Source organism: Opisthocomus hoazin, chromosome 5, assembly GCF_030867145.1.
Source record: "Opisthocomus hoazin isolate bOpiHoa1 chromosome 5, bOpiHoa1.hap1, whole genome shotgun sequence".
Taxonomy (NCBI): Eukaryota; Metazoa; Chordata; class Aves; order Opisthocomiformes; family Opisthocomidae; genus Opisthocomus; species Opisthocomus hoazin.
This window is the reverse complement of record NC_134418.1, coordinates 9,175,702-9,190,942: the sequence shown is the minus strand read 5'-3', so window position 1 is coordinate 9,190,942 and position 15,241 is coordinate 9,175,702. Positions and strand designations below refer to the sequence as shown.

Below are 15,241 nucleotides of genomic sequence, written 5' to 3'. Positions count from 1 at the left end.
GTTAACAAGTGCAGGCACTAGAAGAATGTAGCACATCCATTCCATTGACGATAGGAGATGTGGGACACATTTTTCCTAGAGTGCATGTCGCGGTGCCTGTCAGCCCCCTTTGTGGAGACGATTTAGCTCACCACATCTGACCTTGGCTGACGAGCGAGGTAACGCTCTGGTGTCGGGGCCGGGTTTTCGCCGGATCAGCGGGCGGAGCGGGCCTGGGCTCCAGCTGCCCCCCGCGCTGGGTGGGGGCCTGGGAGAGGCCGTGCAGGAAATGGCGCCCTCAGCGTGAAGGAATCTGCGCCCCACAGCGGCGTGGGCTGCAGAGCGCTTCGCCTTCCTCCCGCCCTCCCTCTGTAAAACCTGACGGGCTTTTCTAGCAGGAGCACCGTATTTTCACCCACGGCCTCACCAGCGCCCCCCGCTCCAGCGCGCTGACCCCCCCATGGCGGCACCGTGTGCGCATGCGCAGCCCCCCCCCCCCGCCCCACTCGGCCTCCTCTGGAGAGGGAGGGCCGCGCCTGCGCGCTGCTTGGCGCTGGGGCGCAGCCATGTTCCGCGGCGGCGGAGCGAGTTGCCTCAGCCATGTTCCGCGGGCAGCGGGGTCTGCCGCGCTACGCCGGCGGGGAGCCGGGCGGGCTGCGCAGGTGGGAGCCATCGCGGAGGGCCGGGGTGGCTGCGGCGGGGCGTGGGGGGTGTCGCTCCCTCAGGGCGCCTGTGGAGCTCTCGGTGTGCGAGCGGGGGGAGGCGCGGCGCTGCCCGTCCCGGGACGGCTGTGGCGGGCTGAGGCGGCCCTCCCGCGCCGTCAGCCTCCTCCTCCGCGGGACCCGGCGAGAGGCTGGGGCCGGCAGCCTGCCGGGGGAGCCGCCGTGCTGGGGCTGCTTCGGGCTGCTCCGGCGGCGGGGGAGCGGGGCGGGGGGCGGGCGGGAGCGCGGAGGATGGAGGAATACTGGAGAGAGTCCAGCGGAGGGCTACGAGGATGGTGAGGGGACTGGAGCATCTCTCCTATGAGGAGAGGCTGAGGGAGCTGGGCTTGTTCAGCCTGGAGAAGAGAAGGCTGAGAGGGGACCTTCTAAATGCTTATAAATATCTGAAGGGTGGGTGTCAGGAGGATGGGGCCAAGCTCTTTTCAGTGGTGCCCAGTGACAGGACAAGGGGCAATGGGCACAAACTGAAGCACAGGAAGTTCCGTCTGAACATGGGGAAGAACTTGTTCCCTCTGAGGGTGACAGAGCCCTGGAACAGGCTGCCCAGGGAGGTTGTGGAGTCTCCTTCTCTGGAGATATTCAAGACCCGCCTGGACAAGGTCCTGTGCAGCCTGCTGTAGGTGACCCTGCTTTGGCAGGAGGGTTGGACTGGGTGACCCACAGAGGTCCCTTCCAACCCCGAACATTCTGTGATTCTCTGATTTTCGGTTACCATTTCCCCCTGGATTTTCCAGTAGCGCTGTACCTAGAGCATGTTAGGTGGTGTGCTTTTTTTTTTTTTCTCCCCTGTTTCTTTCAAGTCTTTGTTGAGAGTGGGTAGAGAAGGGTTTTATCCGTTCGCTGCCTTTGCAAAGACTGAATGTGCTGAAGGTGTCCTGCCGCCTGGGTCCGTGATCAGGAGGGAGCTGTGCTGCGTCTGGGTGGCTTCGAGCCCGCTGCGAGCAGGAAGCTCCCGAGGCCAGGCAGGGTGGAGGAGGAAGGGAGGGAGCGCGCAGGGTGTTCAGCCAGCACTGAAATGACAGAAACCTGCCTTCCTTCCCACTCCTTGGCTTGAAAAGCGCAGAGGCCTCGCACATGCAGAACAACGTGTTTGCTGTTTACTCGCACGTACAGAACAGCGTGTTTACTCACGTACAGAGCAGCAGCATGTTTACTGCATGGTAGGGTCATTCTCTCGGACAGGTGGTGGCAGATCTGCAGCTGTGGTCCTTAGCCCAGAGAAGCTGGGTCTGATGTTAGCAGACGCTGTGGTGGTGTTTTGTTTAGTAACCTGTCATTTGAGGCGTCAAAGCTGCCAGAACTGAGGAGGAAAATGTAGATAACTCTGAATCCTTCAGCAGTCTCTGGCTGTCCTTCCAGCGTGTTGCAAGCACCCCCCAGCTCCTTGCCCTGTGCTTGTTTGTGAGGACTCCGCAGCAGTGTCTGGTATAGAATTCCCTGGGTAAAAGTGTTTCAACATAAAAGTTTGACCTATTTCTCCTTAGATGTGCTGTTTTTTTGTGTTGAAGTGATTTTTTCTGTATTTCCCTCTGCCACAAGTTAATTACTGGATAGAATGGTATGTATATATTAAGTAGTGCATTGCTGACAGAAGACAGTCTATGAGTGTTGGCACATGTCAGCAGTTCCATAAACACTGATGACAGTCCTCAGGTTTTTATTTCTCCCTCTTTGTTTTCAAATAGAGAAAGGGTATAATTGTGGTTATCTAAATATTAACAGTTTCTTTTAAAATTCTGATGTCTTAATTGCATTAGTCAAAGACCTTTTCTCAGCAGTTGCAGTCTGACACCTTTGTTAAGTTAGCATTGCCTGAATAACTTGAAACAAATCACAAATCTGTATGACAAATCAGTATTTTGTAACTATAAATGATGATACTCAAATTGTTCATACTTCTTTTTTATAGGCAATGTTCAGTGACTGCCAGTGACTTGATTTCTGATGAAAATTCTTGTTTTTGTAGTTCTGTGCAACATCCACACTGCTGGCACCAAGAACAGGAATGCAGAAGGTGGAATGATTCTGATTCTTTGGTGACTGATGAATATCAGTGTAGACATTTAGACCAATGGCTGGAGAGGTGAGGAATAAATGCGACATTTGTTTAAATCTTCACTTTGCTGCATTGTCATCTTTAGGAATCCAACAAAACCTTGGATGTAATTAAATTGAATGTTTTCTAATAGTACAGTAGCACAGAGTTAGCAAATGATATCTACATTATGCAAGAGTAGACCATTCGGTTTGGCTAATTGCCATATGTGCCGTAATATTAGCAAGTATTCCATATGAAAGAGAGAAATGGCATATACTGATGCAGTAGTTTGAGACCTTTATTACTGAAATCTTCAGTGTTAGTGTAAAACTCCCATGGAAGCAATATGCTGTTACTTTTTGTGCTTTGCTTACACATCTCTATGTGTAAGCGTGGGCAAAGGATGATGTTTGACGCTTCACTTGACAGTGCACTGGGTATATTCAGCTGTGCTACAGTTTTTAGTAAGTATCCTTTATTTTTTTTTGTCCAGTACCAAGAACAATTTGAGATGAGATTGAATTTTATAGGTAGGTAGTTCTAGGAGTATCTTGCTTTGCTTTTGCGTATTTTAGACTAAGACGTCAGGTGGAGGAAGTGGTTGAGATTGGTATCTTAATGTCTGACAGGAAGTCTGAATAGTGGTGAGTGGTTGGATGTGTGCAAAAAACTGAGTAGAAGGTAAGTTAGAAGAGATGAAATATTTTACCAAGGGCACATGAAAACTTTTTATATAATTTATACATTTCTGAGTGTTACATTATGCAAAGGCAATTGTCATTTCTGATGGCATATTTAATATTGCTTCAGTTAATAAATTAACCTTTTGAAGAGCTCATGAAAGCACTTGTGTTCGGGAGTGTTTTCTGTTTCTTTGATGCTATCATAAAAAATACTAAGAGTATGTTATGATTGTGAGTCAAACTGGATTTGCTAGCAGCATTCTGTTTTTCTCTTGCTGAGTAGATATGTTCCTTCTTGGTGTGGAACCTTCATGTTGTGTTAAAATGACATTGGTAGCATAGGTGCTAATTTCATCTATTGATGTGAAACTGTTTAGGCAAAGTAAGACTGCAGGCTATGTCTGCTTCTGTATTACTTATGTCAAATGTTGAGGCATTAACTTTGAAAGAAGTGGACAGACTGAAAGGAGAAGTTCTCAACACTTCACAATATTACAGCATTATACAGTATTTATTATACGTTTTAAGTTAATGAGGAACCTGAGGAAACAGAGTAGGGGCGTGCCCATGGTGTTACAGTTGTGGAGCTACTTTTGTCCACTGTTGAAGTTTCTGTTCATTAAATATGTTCTAAGCAGCAAATGTTGATACTGAGTTCTCATTATTTTCCAGCTCTACAACACCAGAACATTCTGGGCCTCTTTCTATTTGCCCTGACTGGGAAGGCAGAATTGAAGAAAGCAAAACAATGCGGACATCAAATAAAAAAGTGACAAAGTAGGTATTTAACAATTACTAACTATTGTTGCGTTGGTTTTAGCAATAGCCATCTAATGATCTCTGACTACTTTATGTGCATTAGTGAAGATGTGAAACGCAGTCAGGCTGTTTCATATGAGCCTGAAAGAAGCCTTGAGAGAACAACACTGAGAAGTCTTATCTCAAAAGCTGCTTCTATGATCATTTCTGATTCTCTTCTTTTTCAGCTTAAATTGCATATTAATTACAACTTTACATAAGAAAAAGTACTGGAATAATGAAAGGAAAAATGAAAACCAGCCATCGAGGCTTGAGTTGAGAAATGGCTACAAGATCATTCAAGCTAGCCTACTTTAAATTATCCATCCTCATTTTTTTGAGTTTAAACTTTTTCATATTTATATTAGGAGGTTGTTACACATCTATGTAATAATCATGTATCATTTGATTTCCTTGTTGTAGGGCTAGGTATAAGCTTCTAGTAAGGCAGTTCTAGCACCAGTACCCTCAGGTGTATGTTTACTTGTTACAAACCTGAGCAATTGTATGTTCTTGCAAAACCTACTCCTATAGTGATTCATTTGGTTAGCACAACTTCCACCTGTGTAAACTAGTGAAGTAAGAGTTGTGCTCACTGTCTATCAGATTAACAGTGCATACAGTTCCAGAGTATGTGTTTATATAACTTGTGGTAAAGCTATTAAGGTTCTTTTCAACTTAATTCTAATTTTTACTTTTTTAATTTCTGTTTGAAGTGATTCTGCTAATCCACCTGAAAGGGAAACAGATGAAGTGGTTCTGAGGAGAAGACAAAAACAAATCAATTTTGGAAAGAATACCCTTGCATATGACAGATACATTAAAGAAGTTCCAAAGTAAGTTACACTGTGTTGTACACTTCCCTATAAACTCTTATTTGTTCCTGACGTGAGTGTAAATCAGCAGACAGCTTTAGTTCTCTTCAAATTATGTGAACATAAGTGAAGAAAACTTAAATCAATTTATTTTTATCAAAGAGAAGCCAGATATTTTACGCATACAAGCAAATTTAGATAGGGAAAATTTAAAGCTAAAGGTTCCCTTTGTATGTTGATGCTGCTAGTAGCAGATATACTTTAAATAAATTCTGTATTAATCATCTCCTTGTGATGCTTCTGGTGACTGTGTTGCTAGGCCAGTGTGAACTTAATTCGTACCAGGAAATGACAGCTTTGAATGAGGACTGCATAAAGCCTTGCATTGAAGTATTGGTAAGGGAAACCAGGCTTCAGTGGTTCATCAGTGACTAACAAATCAAAACCTGGATTTCTTGCTTTCTCTGTCATTCCATTGGGGCTTCAGTCTGTGAATTATGGCACTTGCGTCAAGATTTCGTAGCCAGGCACCTCTGCTTACTACACAGCTGTCAAGATTCAGAAGCTAGTCTGTACCATTGTGTGGATGTGCATTTGTGTTCTTGATTTTTTACTTTGAGGGCTATTTTTTAGAGGTGTTTTTCTAAATGAAGCTTGCTACTTCCAGTTGCCAGCTTTCTGTGGATTCTGCCTGTAAGAGTCTGTTGTGAAAATTGCTAGCCAAGTGCAGTGGGCACTGCAAGCTTGTTGTTGAGCAAAACTTGAAAGATTAGACTAGATTACTAAAAATCAACAACACCTGTTGTAAATGATCACATCTGCAGTAACACTTCTTTCTTCAGAGAGTCTTGTATTGCTTAGTGAATTGTAGTTTTGCTTGTTGCTTTGTCATCAGTGGTAGGACTGCAGTCAGTTTTACAGTGATGCCTGGCACTTGCATAGCTGTGCTGTGGTCAGTTAAATCGTAAGTGGAGAATAGGAAAGGGTGAGAAGAACGTTCAGAAAAAAACGTGGGATAAATTTTAAAAGAAGAAGAGTTCTAGGTGGCAATTTAATGGGGTAGTTTATAATAGTGTTCCTTAGCAGGAATTTGTTTATCCTGCAGAAAATGTTATGGCTAAGTATATTGATCTGTGAAGCTGGTAGGGGGAGCCGCTTGAGACCGAGGTACTTGGTATGATTTAAAACATTATTGTGATATGCTTTCCCCCAGGCATAAAGCTGACTGCAGTGTGGTAGGACTAGAAACAGGATTATTTTGTATGGAAGGTACAGTTTGAGTGAGCTCTCCAGTAATCTGTGGTGGGCAGGATCTGGTTTTGGGATACCACCTGAGAAATAGCACTTCCAGCCGTGGGGTGATCCCAGGCAGTGTTGTTACAGCGTCTGCCTGGTGTAGATTCAGTGGAAGGGCGTGCCATTTACACTTTACCCAGAGAGTGGGGGTACTTCTTCTGTACTCCCAAAAGACAAATGCTGTTTAGAATTACAGTAATCCCCATTGTAATAATGCGTGGACAATGGTGGAATGAAAGTTCAGTAGAAGTATTTGTGGGTTGACCGCTGCCAGCAGCCAAGTATCCACACAGCTATTTGCTCCCTCCCTCTCCTCAGTGGGATGGGGAAAGAATAAGAGCAGCAGAATACAGAAAACTGATGGATTGAGGTAAGGGCAGTTTAACAGGTGAAGGAAAGAAAGGGGGGAGAAAGCAAGTGATGAAATGCAATCACTCGCTACCTCCCACAAGCAGGATGGTGCCCTGATAGTCTCTGAGCAGTGACTGCTTTGGAAGACACCTGGTCTTCTTTCTCTGCACCGGTGTTTATTGCTGAGCGTGACATTACATGGTGTGGAATATCTCTTTGGGTAATTGGAGTCAGCTGTCTCGGTGCTTTCCCCTCCCAAATTCTTGTTCACCCTCAACTTAGTGGCTGTGGCAGGGGGTGAGGCAGAGTGGGAATAAGAGAAGGCCTTGAAGCTGTGCAAGCACTGTGCAGCAAGAGATGAAAATTAGTGTGTTATCAGCAGAGTTTTAGCCATGAATCCAAAACACAGCACTACAGGGCCTGCTATGAAGGAAGTTAACTCCATCCCAGCTGGACTCAGTACAATGCTAAATACAAGCTGCATCTGACTCAGGAATAACTGAGAAGTAGGTGGAGGCTAGGGTACTGTTGAAGGGGTATGAGTTTAGCTGCTTCTGTTTCATGTTTGTCGATGGGTAGTAGGAATCTGCTTTTGGCAGCTGTCAGAGTGCTGGGCTGAATGAACCTCTGGTCTGATTCAGCATGTTATTGTTAGTTGTTGCTTGTGTGGTCTGCTTTTAACAATGCTTTAGAATCTACCCATTTCAGTGAAGTGTTTAAAAATACGAGCATTTTATTTATTAGGGTACCAATGATTGCGTGATCTGATGGACTGAGGATTTTTTTTTTTTTTTTTTTTTTTTGAAGAATGAAAATAATGCCCTGAAATACAAATGTCACTGTGTGTTTACAGGAATCAGCGAATACCAGGAGTTCATCCTAGAACTCCCAACAAGTTTAAGAAGTACAGCCGTAGATCCTGGGACCAGCAGATCAGGTTGTGGAAGATAGCACTGCATGCCTGGGATCCTCCTGCTGAAGAAACCTGGGACCTGGAGCCAGTGTGTGTATGGGTGAATTAAGTCAGCACGTCTCTTGCTTCACAGAAGGACTCTGTATTTCCTTCAGAGCATTCCTAACTGGGAGCAAGAGAGGAGACCAGGCTCAGAAATGGGAGTCTCCTTGAATGCCTTGTTTTTCTTTTGAATTCTGTTAGTCTTCAGGATATTCCCATCATTTAGTCTAAGTTCATCTCCAGTAAGGCACTTTGGGAAGGAAGGCATTTGGTCTGTCTACAGTAGTACACTCCCTTCCCCTGTGTGGTTTCATTGGTCAGCACAAGGTAAAATGATTTTGCTAGAAAGGGATAGGCATAAGCAGAAATTTGATGATGATGGTTCGTTGACCTCGATAACCTTTTCATCTTTCCTTTTCCTGGTGTCAGTAGAACCACTGTTCTCCTGCAGTAAAAATATGTTAGAGGATTTGAGAAGCTTAAGAAGATTAGAGAGAGATTTCTGTGCTGTCTGCAGGAGAGTGGCAACTGTGTTCAGGATGGAAATTTTTTTTATCTTTTCAGAACTTTGAATTTCTGTAACGAGGCTAGCTCCACTAATTGATGCCACCTAATACTTCACAAGATTTGGACTAGTAAATTCGGGGGAAAAGAGTGAATGAAATTCTATTTGCTCTGTAACTGCATTGTGTAAATAGTTTTAGCTGTGTTGTAATGGACCTGTGGTGGAAGTTGCAGTTGTTTTCACCATTTGGATGTCATATGAGATGAACTGTTAATTATTACTGCAGCTTAACTGTCTTCTGCTTGGAGCGGTAAGCCAGATGGGTAGTATTTTAAATCTTTTTTTTTTTTTTTTTATCCTCCTGTTTGTAGTAGTACAGAACCCTCAGGCAGTTCCCAGGAATGGTTCTGCAAAGATCAGGATGTTTCTGGCTCCTTTGTATTTGATGAAAAGCAGAAGAGAAATGAATGTGAAGATGAATGCAGACAGACTGACAACACACCAGAGAGGTATGAGATAGAACTTCTGTGATTTACTAATTGAAATATTTCAATACATGCTGATGCTGTCAGGTTTTTGTAGGAAATGTTTAATGAGGGAGGGTAGTTAATGCTCGGCTTTGGAGTTCGGCACTTCTGATGTTGAATGTAATCGGTCACTGGTACAGAGCATTGAGTGTTGAAAAACGGCCAGCATTACAGAAAAAGGCAGTGTTTTTTCAGCTTCTCTGTTCATACAGTGGAGTACTGAGGTTTCTTTAACCACTGTTGGCAAGTGTTGAAAGTAGGATACCTTTTGCAGAGGCAAGAGTGAGCATCCTTAATTAACAGTATTACGCCTGTCTGCAGAACAGCAGGGAGACTAACAGTGAAGCACCTTGTGCACTTCCCTGTTTACTGAGATGTCTTGGTCTGGGTGCATGCGTGTGGAGCTGAAAATGGTTCCACTTCCAGGCTTCTTCCAGGTTTCTTCTGTGATTGTGACTGGGTTCACTGCCCAAAATATAATGGAGTGATTACCAAAATTTGAGCCATTTTCTCTGTGCTCCTCTGTTGTGATTGAAGAATCGTACCTAAAAAAAAAGTCTTCCTGTGTGGCACGTGCCATTATTTTGCAGAACTCTGATAAGCATTTAAACACAGATGAAAAACGTTGTGTACAAAATCTGTGTCTTATTTTTGTAGTTCCTCGTCTCCTGATTCTTCTCCAGTATGGAAACGCAGAAGAAGAAACAATTCTGACTCCTCTCTGGTTTCAAACAGCAAAAACCATTATGTGCATATGTACCACACACTAGAAAGGTATGAAATGATTCTGAATGTGGAGATTCATTGATATTATAAACTGACTTTTGGAATGTGACTGGTATTTATCCCTCCGTTTGTTAATAGGTTTAATTTTGTCTAAATGTGCATGCAATTTAATGAGGAACAAAAAGAATGACAGAATAATTGGGTTGTGTGATAGCAAATATTTACAGTGGTCTGTTGCAAAGGTAAAGAAATTTCAGTGTCAGAAGACACAATATAGGTTATTTTTTGTGTGTAGATTTAGGCAGCACCAATGTGGTGTTCTTGATTTATCATGGAACCTGGTTTCTGCTTCAGAGGTTGCGATTCTGAAATGGTTAGGCACCTGCCATGGTTATTTGTCACATCTCTTATGTGCACTGCATTCTGCTTCCTGGCGTACAGAGTGTGTACAAGTTGATGAATGTTATGGTAAAGGAACGGAGCCCAGTGGGCACTCATAAGCCTGTCAGCGAATACTGGAACTTGCTGCCGATTTGATTATTACCATGTTATATTTGCTACGGGTATTAGAGAGAATATTGTAAATGATTACACAATATTTGTCAAGTATCTGTGAAGGGGTGGGAAAGAAGCTTTGTGTATTTTGATTAAACTTTTCCCTGCCTTGTGAAAGATGGTGTGGAAGAAGATGCTTGTTGGAACAGCAAGGAATTGGTCACCCAGCCTGGGACTGGGACAGAGGGAAGTTAATGTTCAAAAATGGATAACAGGAGGGTAGCGTTGTTCAGGCTAAAACCTTCTTTATTCTAAGTTGTTCAGGAATTAAATCACTCCTCTAGTGACTGGTCTTAATCATGTTTCTGTTTGTCCACATTCCTAGCTGCTGCCCTAGAAGTCTTCCTATAAATGAGAAAGGATAGGTTATGTAGAGGAGAGCATGGTTTGACTCTATACAAAGTTTTGTTAGAACCACAAGAAAATGGGAACAATTATTCAAGTTTTTTGGGATTTAATTGACTTTTTCATGCTAGCCTTAGTAATAATGTTTGTATAGATGGGTTTTTTTCTTTTCTAAACAAAATTTTTTAAAAACTTTTCTAAGTTTAAAATACTTAAACCCCTTATCTTCAGAAGAATTAAGAGAAACTGTGTTACAAAGGTCCATGGTTTGAGACCTTTTCATTTTCTTTCTAGTCTCACTGAACCAGGACATCGGGAGGCTTTTTCACAGTACTCAGAGTGGGAAACATTTGGTGAAAATGACGAAGTAATGACAGCACAACACGGGATAGAAATAACAAGGTAAATGCCCTAATGATTTTGTTGTTCTTTCTGTTTATTGCTTGTGCTGTGGAAGTATCCTTTGCCTTTTTTAGTCTTTATCATCCTTTCCTGTTTAATACTAAATTTTTTTTTTCTCCTAATGTTTCCTCCAGTATGTTTGGTTGTTATTTTTGTTCTGTGAGTTTACTTGGCTTTTTCCAGTCTGACTCTCCACCTGTTGCTTTCTGCGGCTTCTGCCAGTAAGTAATGCTGGAAGATGATGAACCCCTTTCACCCTCTGTCTCCTACGGAAAGCAGTGGCATTTTACAGAGTTGGGCCCCATGGTTGTTACTAGCCTCAGGCTAGGAGCTGAAAGCTTGCTCTGTCTCCTGAGAGATGAAGTTGTTTTGTAGCTGAAAACAATGATAGTTATTTGTTTTTATGCAGTGACCTGATTCCAGCCAGCTGTTCTTCAGGATGGAATGATCAGAAACAGAAAAAACCCAACTTCTTTCTGCCTGACAGCAAAACTTACAGAGATACAGACTGCAGGCTGGAGAGGTATGAAATGCAGCTCATCAATCAGGGGCTTTTTTTTTTTTTTGTATGAAGTTAAAAACATAGTTGCTTTATTGCTGCATTTCAATCCAAGTTTTTATTATAAACATAGATTTTATTCTTTTTTTTTACTATTCTTCTTAGGGATGTGTTGGCCAGTAGTTACGTTGTGTGGTAAAATTCTGTTCTTATGTTAGCATGTTGTAGTCTATATTAGACTAAATTGCAGGTTGTAGCTGTATTTAGTATAAAAAGGTTACCATAATAAAGCCATTTCATCTTTAGTGGTTTTTTTTAATTTATTTGTAGGCTTAAACTTTGTAGCAGTTTATTGGAAGGACATCAGTTAGAATACTCTGAAAGGGGATGGGCAGGTGCCAGGGCCGAAGACAGAATAATGAGGAAAAAAATTTAAATATCAAGGTGAGTTCATGCTGACAACTTATTTTACCTCTTCTGTTTCAGTAGCCCATATGCATTATCATTTTACAGAATCCAGCTGTTCAGTCCAAGCAGATCAGTTTCTCTTTTTATCCCTTTATTATATTAGTATTTTATCTCATCTCATCCTATTGTATTTAATGCAGCACCTTAATTAAAAGATCTAATACTTCAGACTTAGTAAATTGAGATATTTACCTGTTCAGCCAGAAAAAATGTGTTTTATCACCCAAATGAGAAGTGCCAGGTTTTTTAATTATTTCAGTAGCAGCGTTTCTGCATCAGTATTTTTGTGATGAAGTCATAACTTCACATTTGCAGCAGTAGATTTCAATGAAAATTTTCTCTTGAACTGTAGATTGCTGTGGTGCATTAATGGGATGGGTAGTACTCTTGAGCCAAACAGCTTTTATTAGCAGATACTCATTTGTGTAGTTGGATTGTCTTTGATACTCATTTAATGCAGGCTCTGAAACATTATGGACTAGGATATAAACATCTTTTTAACAGTGATCTTGGATTATTTTGCATAATAAAACTCATGAAGAATATGGCACACCGTTTTACACTACTTAGATTTTGAATTCTAGCAATATGAGGAAAAGGCAGGTAGAGCTTTTGAAAAAAATTTGCTAATGGCATTTTTCTTTTGACTTCATTGATTTTTTTTAAATTTAAATTCTTTGAGCATGAGTAAGACTTAATATGGATTCACTTTAGAAAAGTGCTAATTCAATATTTGAAAGTATCTAGTCTCTCTTTGTATATAGCAGGACTTCCTACTGTGACGGAAAACACTTTGAAGAATAGGGATGTAGTCTGATAGCAGCAGATCAAGTCTTGGAAAACTGGTGCGGTCGCATAAAATCTGCATTGAAAGAGGAAGAGATTTACAGTCAGCATATGTGCGATCAACGTAAGGTGAAATGTGCAGGTAAAAGAAGCATGCCTGTATACATCACAGTTAAGAGAGCCTCTCTGATCTGCTGGATAGTTGATACTTTGATGCTTTGCAGTTGTCTTTGCTGTAAATAAGGCTCTATTAAGGAGACCATATATTCAGTGTGTTTATAATCACTTATTCTAATGGAAGAAATATCTTTGACTTGTAGAATGTAGCAAGTGAACTAAACAGCTGCTCTGTGGCGCAACACATTGGTTTCCGGGGATGCAAAGATCAATATTTAGAGAGACATTGCCTTTAACAGTGAGTTTTAGGTGCAGTGAACCCTAACTCTCAGATGGCAGGAACTTCGTCTGTGGAAGGTGAATGTTGCTGGAAGACCAGATAGTGGGTTACGTGATAGAATTCCATGCCACCCACCTTTTTGCTAAAAGAAAATTTCTGTCTTAAACAGGAAAAATAAATGTGGCTGTTTGGGAACATGGCAAACTTACGGCATTTATATGTCCAGAAGTTTGAATGTATCTGGTTGCTTTTTAAAGGAAAAAACCTTAGTCAGTAGGACACTTAAGACATGGCAGGAATGTGTTAATTGGAATTGAGGGAAAAATGTATTTAATGAATTAATAATCATATTTAGGTAAAAATTATGTGAGGTATTGGGAAAGATAGGCTCAACTGCTTCATTTTCTTTTTGACAAATACTTTAGGAATATAGAGTATGTAGTACTCTGTTGTTCCAGTAACTTGGTTCTCAAAGTGTTCATACTATTTGTAACACTTTCTTTAGCATGGACAATATGTCTTTGTCTTTTATACTGTGCTTTAAGCTCACGGTATGCAGTGCTCTGTGCCATTTACTGCTACTGTAACGCTACAGCTTAAAAGAGTAAATGTTTTGCTGTTAATGACTAGATACATTATATTTATAGAATGCTGTTATCTACCTTTTTGTTTAGGTTTCTCCAGATCTTCAAGGATAGATTGTTTTCTGCAAGCTCTGCCTCAAGTGTAAAACTTTAGATTTCATTAAGCCTGTGCTACGATGATGATGGATGTTCCTTAAAGCTTTTATGACAGTGCTTCTGCTTTACCTGCGTTGGCAGATGACATGTGCGTCGTGTTGTAAAGGCTACTTCAGCTGATGGATTCTGTTGCCATTTGGAGATCGTGCTATGCTTAGAATGCACTAATGTTATGCTGGTGAATTGGTCCAATATCGAGTCAAACTGAAGAATGCCACCCCTTAAACCAAGAAGTTAAACCCCTTTTCTTCTGCTGGACCAGAACTGTACATCCAACCTGAAGAACTGCTTGAAAAGAATGTAGATAATTCCAGCCTTTCTCCAGTTGTTAAAGACAAACTGTTCTTTGCTTTTGAATTGGGTGGTCATCCGTTTAGCTTATTTACCGTTCTCTGAGACAAGGTCTGTTAAGCTAGCTTTGCTGAAGCCTGGTAAGAGAAGAGAACTGAAAGGTAGATGGTTTATCAAAATCAGATCCCCCTCTTCGAGAGGATGAGTGACTGTTTGAACAGCAACACAGCCTAAATACCTGGATTTTGCTGTTATGAGTGTTGCAGCCCAACCTGAGGACCCAGTCTACTGCTAAGAGTATAAGAGGATGAATTCAGTCCTGCTGTTCCTACGGGAATTGGAGATGAGCAGCAGTGTTTGCAGGTTTAGAGCTGCTCTTGGGCACAGGGTATGCAGGCTAAGGGTTGTGACAGTGTTGAGATAGGCTTTCCTTTGTTTTACTCTTCTAGCACTGTGCTCAAAAGGTCAGAGGGAGGGCTGAGGCTACAGTGGAGTTTAGACCAGTTTCGTATGTCAGTTAAAAGAATTTTTTATAGCCCTTGTGGCATTGTATGTAGCATGTGCTGGGATACAAAGGTCTGTTAGAGCTGGGAATTGTCTCTTTGCAGGAGCTTGGTTTGGTTCTTCTCAAGGCCACTGCAGAACCATGGCAGTGCTAGGGATGGCACACAGCAGCCTTGCTGCGGGGCTGGCAGCGTACCCAAGGGCCAAAAGCCCTTGTGCTGCTGAGGTGGAAGTAAGCTGCTTCCACAGAAACAAGCTGCTCCCAGCCCCTTCCAAAACATCATTTCCAGACATGCTCAGGCGTGGGGTTCAGTTTTGTCCCTGCACAAGGGTGGCTCACTCACAGACCGCAGAGCACAGAGTGTGTGTATACAAGCAACACATCTGTACAGCACTTTCTAAAGAGGTAATATTTAGAACCTTGTTCCAGTGTGCACGCTTTCATGTGATTTATGGTGATTGTAAATAGGGGAATGTGTTACACACTTGGCATTTTGTCTTTATGCAGAAGCATTAAAAACTTCAAAAGTCCTTGTTAGTCTGCTTTTATGTTGTCTGAGTTTCATTATAAAAGGAATATGTGGGTTCAGTAGTCCTTTTTTTGTTTGTTTTTGGGTGTTCTGTTTATTTTGGAGGGGCTTTTTTTAGACCTTGCTAAAAGGGGGAAGGAGGACTCTTCAGAGATTAAATCAAACTCTTGAAGCAAGTTTCCAGCTTGGGTTGTGACCAGCCCATCAGTTTATATCTTGACATCTTGTCATGAATTTGTATTTAGTGCACTGTAGCCTAGTGGAAGGGAGCAGCTGAAGCCCCAGTATGTATTCTGCCATGAGAAAGGTGTCCTCTTGGAGAGGATGGA

General features: G+C 42.1%; 1 protein-coding gene across 3 annotated transcripts; it reads left to right on the top strand.

Annotated features, from left to right (window-relative positions):
* Positions 1–517: 517 nt before the first annotated feature.
* LOC142361390 (uncharacterized) lies at positions 518–14,913 on the top strand. Of its 3 annotated transcripts, none has more exons than XM_075420360.1 (12): positions 518–641; positions 2,668–2,784; positions 4,095–4,199; positions 4,937–5,056; positions 7,536–7,685; positions 8,517–8,651; positions 9,327–9,443; positions 10,590–10,697; positions 11,107–11,220; positions 11,527–11,640; positions 12,429–12,592; positions 13,522–14,913. In XM_075420360.1, exons 1-10 carry the CDS (start codon positions 580–582, stop codon positions 11,630–11,632), a joined length of 1,134 nt encoding a protein of 377 aa, XP_075276475.1. In that variant the 5' UTR covers positions 518–579; the 3' UTR covers positions 11,633–11,640; positions 12,429–12,592; positions 13,522–14,913. The 3 variants fall into 3 exon arrangements, with proteins under 3 accessions (XP_075276475.1, XP_075276474.1, XP_075276473.1); XM_075420359.1 differs by having other exon boundaries at positions 519–641; positions 8,514–8,651; positions 12,432–12,592; XM_075420358.1 differs by having other exon boundaries at positions 519–641; positions 8,514–8,651.
* Positions 14,914–15,241: the final 328 nt, after the last annotated feature.

Coding starts and splice junctions, on each gene's coding strand:
- LOC142361390 (XM_075420359.1), top strand. CDS start 580: ATGTTCCGCGGGCAGCGGGGTCTGCCGCGCTACGCCGGCGGGGAGCCG. Junction 642..2,667: donor GAGCCGGGCGGGCTGCGCAG/GTGGGAGCCATC, acceptor TTGTTTTTGTAG/TTCTGTGCAACATCCACACT. Junction 5,057..7,535: donor TACATTAAAGAAGTTCCAAA/GTAAGTTACACT, acceptor GTGTGTTTACAG/GAATCAGCGAATACCAGGAG.